This window comes from Protobothrops mucrosquamatus, unplaced genomic scaffold, assembly GCF_001527695.2.
Source record: "Protobothrops mucrosquamatus isolate PMUCROS unplaced genomic scaffold, P.Mucros_1.0 scaffold_80, whole genome shotgun sequence".
In the NCBI taxonomy this organism is placed as follows: Eukaryota; Metazoa; Chordata; class Lepidosauria; order Squamata; family Viperidae; genus Protobothrops; species Protobothrops mucrosquamatus.
Genome location: NW_015386156.1, coordinates 5,149 through 19,947, shown reverse-complemented (window position 1 = coordinate 19,947; position 14,799 = coordinate 5,149). Strand labels below are relative to the sequence as shown.

The 14,799-nt window shown below is 38.6% G+C and overlaps 1 protein-coding gene across 1 annotated transcript in view; it reads left to right on the top strand.

Annotated features, from left to right (window-relative positions):
- LOC107285845 (protein kinase C alpha type) overlaps positions 1-14,799 on the top strand; it is a 190,267-nt gene that overhangs the window by 170,802 nt on the left and 4,666 nt on the right. The window contains exon 9 of the mRNA XM_015814109.1: positions 12,184-12,327. Coding sequence (XP_015669595.1) covers positions 12,184-12,327 — 144 coding nt within the window. The remainder of the gene's footprint in view (positions 1-12,183; positions 12,328-14,799) is intronic.

Sequence of the window (14,799 nt, the reverse complement as noted above, 5' to 3'; positions counted from 1 at the left end):
TTCCTCTTGCTCATTTGTCATAACATTCCTGCTGTTAGTCAATGTCATGTAGCCATTTAACCAATACTTCATGATATCCCCGTAACAACCCCTTTTTTCTTCTTCAAAGGAGCCCTGGTTCAGAGACCTGTTCCAGTCCAAAATTGTCCTCAAGCTCAGGGCTTTTACCATCTGTGGTACTTTGGCACCTGGCAGTTGGCACACAACTCTCCTAGAAGACAAGTGTAGCGGGGGAGGGGAATGAGCTGAAGCGACCCAAGCCTGAGAGAGAGGCAGCTAGAGCTGCAGGACTGTCGGGGCTCAGCAGAAGTCCCAGGAGTTCCGGCAGGACTCCAGCTGATTGGTGCTTCCGGAAGCAGCGTGGAGCTGGAGGTGAACTGGAGAAAAAGGGGGTGGGAAGGAAAGTAGAGAACATAAAAGGAGGTGGTTTTGGCAGGAAAGGGGGAAAAAGACAACAGGGAAAGAAGGGGACAGAGAAATAGTTGTGGAAGGAGAGCTCAGCAGGTAGAGAGGAAATAGGGAAAGGGAACAAGTAGCAGCTGTTGCTGCAAGAAAAGGTCCCCTGGTTCGTTTTCTCCAGCCAGGAGGATGCAATCAGCACTGATGAAATGAAAAGCCGGGGGACAAGCATGTCGGAAAGGAGGAGGATTTATTTTGGAAGCTAGTGGGTTCCTGGTCAACTGGCAGCTTGAATGGATTACCATAAGGATTTATATACAGTTTTTACAGTGTTTTGTAATTCAGAGGCTCATTTGTGTGTTTTGGTTATTGGAATATTTTAGTCTGTTTCACAAAGGCTAGCAATGAGTCTAAAGTGTTGGCTTCATAGATTTAATTCCTTTAAACAAATGAAATTAGTTTTACCCCATTATTTTGAGTCTGTCTATGGCTTTTAGCAAGTTTTCTTTGTAGGTAAACAGGCTTAATTTAAGGTTATCACTTTTCGCAACTGCTGGAGCCTGTTTGCTACATTGTTTAAGCTGAGACATGCCTGAGGCAGCTTAAAGGGAAAAAAAACATCTGTTTCTTTATTCTGGGATAAAAAACCCTGCTCTAGCTTGCACCCACCAGGACTGAAGAGACCTTGCCAGCTTAGCAAACCCACTACCCATTCAATATGGGTAATATATAGAATATCAGGTAGCGCGAAGTAAGCTATTAGAAACAAGAAGCAGAAATAAAGATGAAGTGGAGTATTTCAATCTTTCTTAATTCAAAGTTAAAATAAGCAAAAAAATGGTAAGAGAACACCTGTTTGATCTTGATGAATATAAATCACTGAAGCCTGACAGATTACATCCCAGAGTTCTAAAGGAGCTGGCAGATGTCATCTCAGAACCACTGTACCATATCTTTCAAAAATCCTGCAGTACCAGGGAACTACCGGTACCAGAGGATTGGAAAAGAGCTGATGTGATTCCCATCTTCAACAAAGGAGAAAAAAAAAGACCCAGGAAACTACACCAGGGCTTTTCAACCTTTTCACCGATTGTACCACTTTTAAGATATGGCAATATTCGAGTACCACTTAGCAAGTTGCCAAAACCTTGATGACCAAAAGAAAAAACCTGTTCAAAGTTGCAATTGCACTGAAATGACTTATGACCATTTTTCACACTTATGACCATTACAGCATGCCCAGGGTCATGTGATTTATATTTGGATGCTTGGCAACTGATTCATATTTATGATGGTCACAGTGTCCCAGGGTCATGTGATCCCCTTTTGCAACCTTTTGACAAGCAAAATCAATGGCAGGGCTGCTGGTGGCCAAGTGCTAAGGCAGGACTTCCTTCCCTCCCTCCTTCCCTGCCTCCCTCTTTTTCATTCCAATCTCCTTCTGAAGGAAGAATTTGAACCCCCCCATATTTTCCCTCTTCCATATATTCATCAAACAAGGAAAAGTCTCCAGAGACAGAAAAGACAAGCCGCTGAGGGAACTAGCTTAAAAAGGCGCATTCCCCTTTAAGAATTAGCTACTGGCTAGAAAGGAAAGTTAAGAAGCCGGCAGCCAGAACTTAAGGAAGAAAAAAAATGTAGTAAGTACTGGCTGCCGACTAAGACAGCCTCACCAAATGGCTCCATTCATAAGTAAAGGAATGCTACAGACAAAATCCATTCAGGAGAAAAATACTTCAAAATTCCTTGCAGCAAAACTTACAGCTAACAATAGCAGACCAATAGAAGCTAACATGAATCATTAGCCATCAGCCAAATAGAAATTGCCAACATTCCTTAAGAACACAAAGCCTACATTGCACAAATCCCAGAACTTCAAAGTCACAAAAGCACATAAGAATCTTTCCACTCTCCATCTCCCTCCCTCCCTCCGTGCCTCACCTCCAGTCGATGCTGTCTTTCTTCATTGCTCCCTTTCTTCATTCCTTGTGGAAGGTGACCCCTCCCCCAGTGCGTTTCTTGCCTCTTTGTTGCTGCCAGCATGGATGGCTGCCACAGAAGTTGTAGATCAGCTCATGGCTGGCCTGCTTGATCTCCTCTCCTCTTCCCCCCTCTCCTTCTTTCCCTTCAGTGCAGCTAGAGCTGACTCTGCCTTCTCCCAATGCTTTCTCTCTCTCTCCCTCTCCCGCCCAACTGCCTCCTTTTATAGCCTCTCCTGTCTCCGCCCCCCTCCTCCTTTCTCTTCCGGGTGAGCCGGAAGTGAGCCTGGGGTCTTTGCCTCACCCCAGCCACTCTGCAGCTCCGGAGGACTCTCTCACAGTAAGTCCTGCACTGCATTGGCTCATTCCCTCCCCCATTATACTTGGCTGGGCAGGACCGCGTACCACCTGCTACGTACTAATGTACTACAGGTGGTACGCATACCAGCGATTGAAAAGCCCTGTTATAGACCATTCAGCCTAACATCAATACCCAGGAAGATACTGGAAAAAATAATTTAAAAAACCAGATCTGTGAACATGTAGAAACAAGTAACATAACTAAAAGTCAGCACAGGTTTGTTAAAAACAGATTATGCCAAATCAATCTTATTTCATTCTTTAACAAAATGACTAAATGTAGACCAGCAAAATGCTGTGGACATATATTTAGACTTCTGCAAGGCATTCGATGAAGTAGACCACAACCTACTTCTTGGTAAGCTAGAAAAAAATGGGATAGACAGCATCATCATCAGATGGATTTGTAACTGGCTAACAACAAGTAGTCCTTAATGGTACTACATCTACATAGAGGGAAGTAAGCATTGGGATACCACAAGGTTCTGTCTTAGGCTCAGTACTCTTCAATATCTTCATAAACGACTTAGATGAGGGAATAGAAGGGGAACGTATCAAATTTGCAGGAATAACCAACATCCTAGATCAGGGGTAGGCTATGCTGACTCAGGAATTCTGGGAGTTGAAGTCCATAAGTCATAAAAGAGCTGAGGTTGCCTACCCCTGCCCTAGATGATAGGCTCAAGATCCAGATAGATCTTGACAGACTTGAACAGTGGGCCCTATCTAACAAAATGAAATTCAACGTAGAGAAAAGTAAAAAACCAAAAGTACAAATATAGAATGGGTGAAACCAGGCTTAATAGCAGTAACTGTGACAGGGATCTTGGACTCTTAGTGGACAATCAATTAAATATTAACCAACAAGTGTGCAGTGGCAGCCAAAAAAGCCAATGCAATCCTAAATTGCATTAACAGTGATGCAATCAAGATCACGTGAAGTACTAACACCACTAGAAAGTCTTAGTAACACCACCTAGAATAGTGCATCCAGTTTGGGTCTCCACACTATATAAAAGAGGCTGAGACTCTAGAAAGAGTGCAGAGAAGAGCAACAAAAATGATTAGGGGACTGGAGGCTAAAACATATGAAGAACAGTTACAGGAACTGGGCATGGCTAGACTAGTGAAGAGAAGGACCAGGGGAGACGTGAGAGCAGTGTTCCAATATCTGAGGGGCTGTCACAGAGAGGAGGGGGGGGGTCAACCTATTTTCCAAAGCACCTGAAGGCCAGACAAGGAATAATGAATGGAAACTGATCAAGGAGAGATTCAACCTAGAAATAAGGGGAAATTTTCTGACAGTAAGAACAATCAATCAATGCAGGGATGTCAAATTGCCGGCCCATGGGCCATATGCAGAAGTCACACCCACCCTAGCTCCGGCAAGGGTAAAAAAGTCACGAGACGTCATGACACGTCACATGACGCGGTGAATTTGACACCCCTGAATCAATGGAACAGATTGCCTTCTGAAGTTGTGGGAGCTTCCAACCTATTCTGTTCTATTCTATTCTATTCTATTCTATTCTATTCTATTCTATTCTATTCTATCTTCGTTCATCTCGAATCTTTTCATTCTACTCCTTTGTTGGGGTACTCAGCTGAATCTGCAAATCCTCAACAAGATATATTCCCAATATTTATAGTTTTTCAGTTGTGTCACCATATGTATTTTTTTTTCTCAAGAGTAATAAAACTGATATTAAATGTTTACACAATGCCAAGTTCAGTTTTGTAATTTGTAGAGAAAGGGAATTGGGACTTAAAGATGAAAACAAAGTGCATGCTGGGTTCAGTCAGCTTGTACATCAGCACCAGAACTTGAACTGATAATTTCATTTGGCTTAAAGCAGGGGTGTCAAACTGCTGGCTGACGGGCCAGTTTCATCATACCGAAGCTGCGCCCACCCCATTGCTGGCAATGCAAAAAGAGTCACGATATGTCACAACACGTCACGTGATGTGGCAAGTTTGACCTCTGTGGTTTAAAGTATTAAAAATCTGGTTACTTGCCTCTTTTAAAACATCTTTGCTCTTGGGAACTGCAATGTACATGATTAAAAGCAGGCTTATCTTTTGTTTTTAGCTCATGCAAGGAAATTTGTGGTATTAGGCTTTGGTTTGTACTTCTTTGCTCCCATGCTGATTATATCTATTATTTTTTTCTTAAGAACAAAGTAGTAATTTACAAAGAACTGTTGCTTCTATGGATTTAGGTTGCTAAATTTGCTTAATTCGCGTAAGAGAATTTTCTGAAACCAACTGCAGAAAAAGCTGTATATCATTCTCGCCACTAGATGTCGCTGATGTGAATGAAAACAGTACAGTAAATGTGCTCCTCGGAAAATATGGGTTCATTTGTTCAGTGTGTAAAAGCATTAACCAGATTCTAGCTTTCTACATATCAAGCAAGTGAAATCAAGCTAGTGAGCTCCAAAGAGATATAAAACGTGTTGCTATGACAACCAGCCTATGGTGCTTTCTCAGATCAGATAGTAGTCTCACTGCTACTGGCAATTTGTTGTAATGACTCACAGTCTTAATTTTTTATATAGGTCTCATAGTCCCTCTTCTTTTCTTGTACAACCTCCTTCTCTTCTTCCACCCCTCTCCTCCTTTATAACAATTGTTTGATGTGATTTCCCATTGGCAAATTATGGTTATCACTCTTGGGAAATTCCATTAAACTGTAGCTTCACATTAGTGAAGACAAGGTAGCAATCATTGTTTCAACTGAACTGAGAAAAGTATGTGTGTGTGTGTGTGCGCGTGCGCACTCATATCTATCTATCTATCTATCTATCTATCTATCTATCTATCTATCTAATCTATCTACAGTATTTGTCTGTCTGCCTCTCTGTCTGTCTAAATTAATATAAGCAGTAGTGCACTGAGTAATGCTGATTGGTTCTCCAAGTCAGTAATTTACTTGAATGCAAGAGGTAATGTTTGCTTTCTGATAAAATTATTAAGAGATATAAGAAATGTTTGTAGCTCGCCCTTTTTTTCAGCCTTCTAAAGATTCCTTAAATGTAGCTTGGACCCATAATTTCAGCTCCATTGTTGGTAAGTTTTAAGACGGGTTCCCAAGCCCCGGTTTGTGGACTGGCACTGGGCTGCAGCGGAAACTGGGCCACACAAACAAGCGAAGCCCCTTGTATGGATGCATGCCCCTCCAGTCTGTGGAAAAAAACCTCTCTCCATGGAACCAGTCCTTGGTGCCTAAAAGATTGGGGGCCGCTGTTTTAAGGGATTTCAGGAAGCAAAATTTCACCCAGAATTGGATGAATTTTTTTTTTCAGTTCAGCCCCACTTTGCAGCTTGGTCTTTAATAAGCCATACAAAGTCTGGTACAGGCCTTGACAGTCCAGCCATAAATTGTGAATCTTTGGCTGGACTGGGAAGTTCGCACAACTTGTTTCCCTTCCCAGTTAAGCATATTGAATGGGTTGGATCTAAAAGTCAGATAACATCAGGTCTGATGCCATTTAGCCTCAGTGATAATGTTTGTATACTTAGGAATTGGGGTTAGGTTATAATCCGACATATGGAGGCATACGAGATAGAATAAGCTTGCTTTTTATTGCCATGTGAAAAACTTGGCAATAAAACAACCTGATTTTGATAGGGGAAAAAATACACTTCAATAGGAGTGATGCTATAACAACTGCAGTCCAAGTCTAGAGACTGCTAGGTAAGCAAATTGGTAGGTAGGATGACAAGGAATGAAGTTTCCTTTGAAATCTGAATGGCTGCCACCTTTACTTAAGAGTCTCAAAGAGCTGGGTCTTCGTCCAGGTCTTTGGTAAGGGTGACTGACACCCCTTTCTTCTTTTTTGTTCCCTTCTGGGTTTGCTTTCTTTGTAATCTTGTTCTGTCTTGTGCTCTGTGTGTGTGTGCGTGCGCCTGTGTGTGCGTTTATATTGATTTCTGTTCATAAATGCTTTTAATAAATATAAACTGAGCAGAGTAGTTAGGAGTTGGGCGGCATATAAATTTTGATGATGGTGGTGGTGGTGATGATGATGATGGATAATTGTCAATGAAGGAGAATATTTATAGCTCAGGATTGAAATGAGGGGTCCTTGGTGCTCTCTGAGCTTGCTTGTTTTCTTGCAGACGTTTCATTACTCTAACTAGGTAACATCATCAATGCTAGTGATGATGTTACCTAGCTAGGGTAGAGAGCACCAAGGACCCCTCATAATTGTCAATGTCCAGTTAGGAAAGAGACTAATTTCCTGGCACAAAATGAGAGAGCACTGCCTTAACACAAAAAATGGGTTTGCTTATAGAAATAAGTTGAATATTAGGTTTTGACAATCAGTATGTTTCACTTGTTAACCTTAACTATTATGGTGCTATGGATTTGGTAGTTATACTGGTAGGTCTGCATGGTTGTCAATATACCATTAAGATCATAAAGGGATACATGAAAGAGGTTTACACCGGGTTTCCAAGTAGCACACTTGAGAAATAGCCGTGTTGAAGTGAGCTCTCTAATTACAGTAGGTAGATGTGAGCTTGAGTTTGTTTCTACCTGTATAGCCATTTTGTTTATATCCTAGAGTTGAAAATGTATAAAGTATGTCTTGCCTGTGGTTACAGGGTAAAAGAAAGGTCCAAGATAAGGTGCGTCCAAACCAAAGAAAGTAAGATTACTTGCATGTCTTGTTTTTTTTTCCTTTTCTCATTACAACTAATTAAAAAAAAAAATCCTAGGTTTGAGTTTGCAGTTAAAGATTTTGTGTGTGGTTTTTGTTTGTTTGTTTGAAGGTACTAAGAATATTAATTCCTATAGTAAATCATGCAAAATGGGCCTTAATCATATTACAGGAGAAATGCATGTAGTTGTCTCCAGGACAGTTTGATACATGGAGCTTGTACTAACATAGAAACCAATGCTAACAAAAACAAGCTCTGGTATCTGATGAAAGCTCATCAACAAAACATGTGGCTTGAAAAGGGGCACAGGTGAACTTAAGCCGCTTCCGTATTTTACAGAAGACCAGAGAAAAAAAGCAGTGCTAATGTAGGTCTTACTCAGCTAATACTTTGACTGTAAGAATTGGCACAAGGATTTTATATGATGTTTTGGTCTACAAGTGTATACGGAATCTGCCTATTTTTAAAAAAAATATCTATATAAGAAACCAAAGAGCAGAGGCATCTTTTGTTAAACACAGTTTTGACTGTATTAAACATAGATTTTTAATATTTTTAATAATGATTGTTTTTATATGCTTATTGTTTTATTAATTGAAGCACACTACCCAGAGTCACTTTTTGAGAGATTGGCAGCCATATAAATTTGAGATTATAGACACATACTACTCTCATTAATACTTAAAATTTCTTCCCTCGCTAAGACAATATAAGTGTCCTGCATGGGCTGAAGAACCAGTTAGCACGTGTTGCACATTGCACGGTCAAATTTGGCTTGTAATAGAGTGTGACAAAGTATTGTGATTCCATGTTTGAAAGGTCCCTGTGTTCTTCACAACCAATACTGTGAGAAAAATATTTTTAAAAGAGAAATTTTTTCATGCAGATCTATGCTAGAATGTTTATCTATGACTATATTGGTCTTAATTGGTCTTTCATATCCTAAACGTGCCAAGAAAGATAAGAAATAAAAGTATTTTTTATGATGTTTGGTCACAATTAATAGTGTTTAAACTGAATAGGCATTTTTCCTCGGAATTGGATTCTGTTGCTGCCTAACTATTTGCTGCCTATTAAAACTCTTCTTTTTCCACTCCCCTTTTCTCTTCTACCTTTATGCATGTCTTCATTAAATATGCAGCAAGTTAATTTTTCTGAAATGCAGTCAAAATATTCAGAACTCATTCCTTTCCCCATTTTAGGGGAAAATGTGTTTCTGAGAATGTGAGCCATCTGTCCTTGTTAGACACCTTGCCTGAAGGACATATGTCTTCTGGGATGCAATATTTTAGATTCCTGTAGTTGTAGAACAATGAGAAGATTATTTATGCCCATTATCTGAAATAAGTGCTTTTGAAACCAACAGTGGAGGTGGCAGGTGGAGGGAATCACCCAACAAATAAGCATAATATAATTACCAAGTGTTGCATGGTGCTTTGTGGAGATAGTGTAAAATTGTTCGAGGATATTAGTTTTTGACTTTCAAACAGTAATTTAATTAAAACTATAAATCTTTTAAGACTGGGAAAAATACACTACATGCTATGATATAATAATTAACAATATTTTGTTTCCTAAAAATGAGAACATGTTAATTGTATTTTGTGTATTGAGTAATATTTCATATCCCTGCACTTGCCTTCAATATGTCAATAATTCATTGGGTTATGATGTTCTGAGCTTATTTCAGAACAACAAAGAATAGCTGATTATGACTTAGGTTGAGATGTGTATCTTGGACAATAATATTCAACTGTCCCAAAATGGAAACTAAAATTGGCTAATTCTTCTGTTCAATCTCAAGTAACGTGGAGGGTTATTCCTTGATGGCAGTGGGCCACCAACCGTGGGAACTGGGCATGTTCTGTATTATCATTTTGAAATCACAGAAGAAAAATGACAGATTATGTAGTGTCAAATTGTGAATCAATGCTTCAAGTTCCTAATGTTAAAATGGGCATGTGAATATTGCAGATATTTCACCCCAGTTAAAAGGGGTATCAGATAGCCCTTGATCCTTTTGGTTAACATGGCTTTTCACACAGCATTACAGCACAGACCAGAAGCAATGCAACACTTGATGTTTCTACCAAATCTGAAAAGAAAAATTTCAAATGCAGTCCTGTGTGATTATAAATTATTTCTTGTACATTTGGTCAAATTGTGCTCAGTTTGGCAGCACAGAACTGAATGCTTGCAAATGCCTTTTAGGGGACCTTCTTTAACTTCCAATTGTAACTTTCAAGGTATATTTCTGGACTTTGGATATTTACATTGTACCTTTCAAAACATTTCTTGATAAACAATCTATTGCTTGATGTAAATAGGAGACGTCAGAGAGCATCCAGATTCCTTGGACATAATATCTCTTGATGTTTTCTATACTCTTAAGAAGTGCTGTTGTTTCAATCCCTAAAGGACTGAATTTAAATTGTCTTCTTTATTTTGTTTTCTTATCAATACTAATTTCTGAACATGATTTTTAAAGATTCGTTCACATGCTGCCAAATATTTTTTTCATATTATTTTAATTTTATCATAAAAAATAAAATACAAAACAGTAAAATGAACAAACAAAATGAAGTAAAAGCATACATTCAACCCTAACAACAATAAAAAAATAAAAAAATAGTGTGCAAGAAAAGAGGAAAAAGTGATCAATTAAATTTAACATTTAACATGTAGCATCCACCCTGGCTAGGTGTCATGGTTCCAACAGATGAAACCCATCAAAAGAACTTCCAGGCAAAATTCTTCCTTAAAGAACATTTATTCGGGAAACAAAGTATCGGCACTACATAGTTAAACCCAAAAACTAAATTCCCTTCCCCTGGATACAAAGTAACAAAGTGCAATTCCCACCCCTCAATAAACTGTCATAAATCACATTCCCCAATTAGCTAAAAGCGCGGGCTTTCTCCCCAGCTCCTCAGCCCGCCAAAACGTTATCAGCTTGTCCTTGGGTTCCCACAGCAGTGTTGTTATTATGGCTAGCTGAGCTTTTATCCCACCCACCCCCGCTGCATCTGATTTCTAAAAGCAAGAAAAGCATAGTAAAGGACAAGAGAAAATGGCTGCATTTTCAACAGTTGTCAGAGCAGGAACATCCAATGTCAGCAGTGTTGACACTGGGTGCTTAAAGAAAAGAAAAAGCAGTAAATTCTCCTACACTTTTACTAAACATTATACTAATCTTCAAATCCCTCTGTTAACCATCTGTTATTATATTTAGTGTGTAGAAAGTCCACAAACGGTTTTCAGTCTCTTTTAAAGCCATCTAGTCCGTTATCTCTAATCAGAGCAGTTAATTTCACAATCTCTGCTAATTCAGTCAATTTCAAAAGCCATTCAACACTCAGCATCCCTTTTTCTATCTGGCAAGTACAATCCTCACAGCCGTCACCATGTGAAGGAATAGCACCCCACATTGTTTTTCAATTGGCGAGTATTTTTGCGAGGTATTTTTAATGAACCTATTTTTGCCAAGTATTTTTAATGAACCTCCTAGATCAAGAATTGGAATTACTAAGGATATGTAAATAATTCAATTTGCTTTGCTTTTCCATTCTCATGATGGGCAGGAGAGTCTCAAAGCAACTACCGGTATGTTAGGTCAGATTTCAAACAACTTGATTGCTTCATAACGTTCAGGAATGGATCCAGATGGGGGGGCCTTTGCTCTTGAACAATACTCTTGCTGAGTAAATTGCATGGCATAATAACTACAGCATTGTCTGAATATGTTTAAAATGTACTGTTTCTACTTTTGACTTCAGCAAGGATGCTGGTTTTTTTCCGTACTATCACTGAAAATAGAAGGGACACTCCCCCTTCTATCCCTCAAGATCACCTAGGAAGGGGTAGGCAACCTTGGCTCTTTTATGACTCGTGGTCATTTTTAAAAAGTCCCATACAGATAAAATATAGTGAAATAAAACATAAGAAGTTTGCAATTGGATTTTAAGGTAGAAATTTTCTTGGAGGTGAACTTTGCAGTCATTCATGAATGGACAAAACGTGAACTGAAAAATACTCTATATAAAGATTTGCTGTTTTAGTTATTCCAGTGTATGCTTCTGCAAGCCATAAAACCCTTAGCAAAAGGCTTTGAATACAATGTTTTTTTACATTGAAATCAGCATTTGATTAGATATAAATAGATATGAAATATCTATTTATATAATAGATAATTATAGATAGATATGCTTGAAAATCAGCAATGATTTATTCAATATGCTTTCTATTCGGTTAACAATAAAATTTTCCTTTAAAAAAGCATCACAAACTGATACAGTAAAAATGATGCTTCTAAGAAGTGTGAATTTCAACTAAATCATTAAAATGTTTAGTATGTTATTACTTTCAAGCTGCCATCCTACTCCCAATTGAGAATAAACTATTTTAAACTGAACGGGACTCTTACATCTGAACAGATGGCAATACCTAGGATCATATAAGCCCTGCATTTTATTTTGAACACTGTTAATGATTGAAGAGGAAAAAAAGGCAATTGAACTTTGAAATTTTAGCATGAAAGTAATGACTTACATTGTTTGGACTTTGCTTTGCTTTCCAAAGGTTGTTGCTTCTACTTTTATACTACTTTGTATCACTTTAACAATATCCATAATTGAAATATTTGAATGGGCAGTTGAATTTGTGCTTGTTCTCTATTTACTATGAAGAACCTTCTGAAAGTACAAACCTTCAAACTTATTCTTTCATCATTACTAAAACCAATTTTCAGGTCTGACAGCCATTTTCTTTGTTTGTTTAGAAAGCCAGGCTTGGCCCATCAGCTAACAAAGTTATAACTCCAATTGAAGATCGGACTTGTAACTTACCATCCAATAATCTTGATCAGGTTAAACTAACAGACTTCAGCTTTATAATGGTGCTTGGAAAAGGGAGCTTTGGGAAGGTAAGAACTATTGATAATTTGCAAGGTTCTTTATAAACAACACAATTTCTAAAATACATACACAAATAACAAGAAAGAAATGTGGAAGAGACATAATGCTTCTGGGTCTTGAAAAAGGGGGGGGAAACTAAACTCGCACCCAAATTCGGACAATGTACTCCCCCAAACACTTCCAAAGTCGTGGTGCATATGCTCCTTGTACTGACAATAATGCAGAATAAGCTCAATCAAAAGTTGGGAATAATGAAATGTTTTTCATACCATTCCTGAATCTATAATTTCTGGTTTGAAATTAAAGATCAACAACTGAAGTTTTGAACGTAGGCATGGCAGGAATATCTTAAGCAGGAGTGCTTCATCAGGTATAAAGAAGTTCCAGAGTGGCAAGATTTCCTGGGGGGAAAATGCTAGCTTCTTACAGGAGGGTATTTCAAAACTTTATACTGAATCAGATGCAGTGTTAATAATAATAATAATAATAATAATAATAATAATAATAATAATAATAATAATAATAATAATAATAATAATAATAATAATAATAATAATAAAGTTGGAAGGGACCTTGGAGGTCATCGAGTCCAACCTCCTGCTCAGGCAGGAAACCCTATACCATTTCGGACAAATGGCTGTCCAGTCTCTTCTTAAAAACTTCCAGTGTTGGAGCATTCACCGCTTCTGGAGGCAGGTTGTTCCACTGGTTAATTGTTCTAACTGTCAGGAAGTTTCTCCTTAGTTCTAGGTTGCTTCTCTCCTTGATCAATTTCCATCCGTTGCTTCTTGTCCTGCCTTCAGGCACTTTGGAGAATAGCTTGACTCCCTCTTCTTAGTGGCAGCCCCTGAGATATTGGAAGACTGCTATCATGTCCCCCCTCGTCCTTCTCTTCATTAAACTAGACATACCCAATTCCAGCAACCGTTCCTCATATGTTTTAGCCTCCAGTCCCCTGATCATCTTTGTTGCTCTTCTCTGTACAAAGTCTACCCATGTTTGAGTAGATACATGGGTATTTCAGACACAGATTAGTACATGCAATCTACTGACAATCAGAAAGTCACATACAGTAATGATTCAACTTCTGCATGATCAGAATAAAACCACCTTTTACTTTAAAAGAAGCTCAACCTCCAGGCAGTTTGATCTGTAGTCAGATGGTATCTTGATTCCATATATTGTCCACCATGAAAACAAACTTAAGTATCAAGTTTTGTGAATGAGGGTACAATATCATGCTATCTTGCTTTTAGGTAGACTAAAGTAAGAAGAATCCGAGACAAAGTAAAGGAGGCACTCTTTAGAATCAAGGGCCAAGGGACTAGATCAAAATAACATTTTTACAAGTTTGCTGTGTATTTGACTTCATTCAGACTTTACAAGTACTGAGCCATAGTCCCACCTACCAAAAATGCTTGGGGAAAGGTGTCATGAATTATACAAATAAAAACTGGAAAAGTAGATCATCCCTAATAAATAAATTACCGCATCCATTTATGTTTTGGTAAATAATTTACAGAAATGTCAATACACCAGAAAGAAATATAAGGCTCTGCACTTTGATAGGAAAAACCAAATACGCAGGTTCAAAATAGGTGATCCCTGGTTTAGCACTAGCGAGAAGGATGTGGTTGTCCTGGTAGACCACAGATTTAAACATAAACCAGCAATGTGCTGCAGCTGCCAAAAAAAACCCCCAAAAACACAACCCCAATGCAATCTTGGGCTGCATCCACAGAGGCGTAGTGTCAAGATCACAAGAAATCATAGTAACACTCTGTGCTGCAGTGGTTGGACCATACTTGTAATATTGTGTCCATAATGTAAGAAGGATGCTGAGGAACTGGAAAAAGTGCTGAGAATAAAAACAAAGACAGTGAGAGGCTTGGAGTCTAAATCCTATGAAGAACAGTTCAAAGAAGTGGGTATATTTAACCTTTAAAAAAAGACTAAGGGGAGACATGATGGCAGTCTTCCGATACTTGAAGGACTGTAACAAAGAAGGTTTGGACTTATTGTTTTCATAGGCCCTGAGGATGGTAAAGAACCTGAGGATGGGAGAGAGAGAGAGAGACCCATACTTAAAAGCAGGCTCCCTAGCAATGGGTTCTTTTGGATCCAGAGACAATAAGCCCCCCAGTAAATAAAGGGGTTTTAAGCTTTATTATTATTCAAAGAGATTGAAAAGCATAACATAAAAAGCCTACATACCAAGCAAGTTAATACCCATATCTTTCACAAGCTGCCAGGAGCTCCTTAATAACAACAGCAGTGACAACTCAGACCAACAGCAACAACAACTCCAAGATTTTTTTTATCAAAACCTGGCACCAGGACTTTATGGCATACCTGACCTTGGAAAAAGCGACTTTGGGATGCCTGGTTTAGAATGAGCTCTAAACTTCTAGACTTTTCTTAATGTGGAGGAGAAATGAAAATATGTGATGAATTCCTCAAAATAACAATAGTCTTCCTGT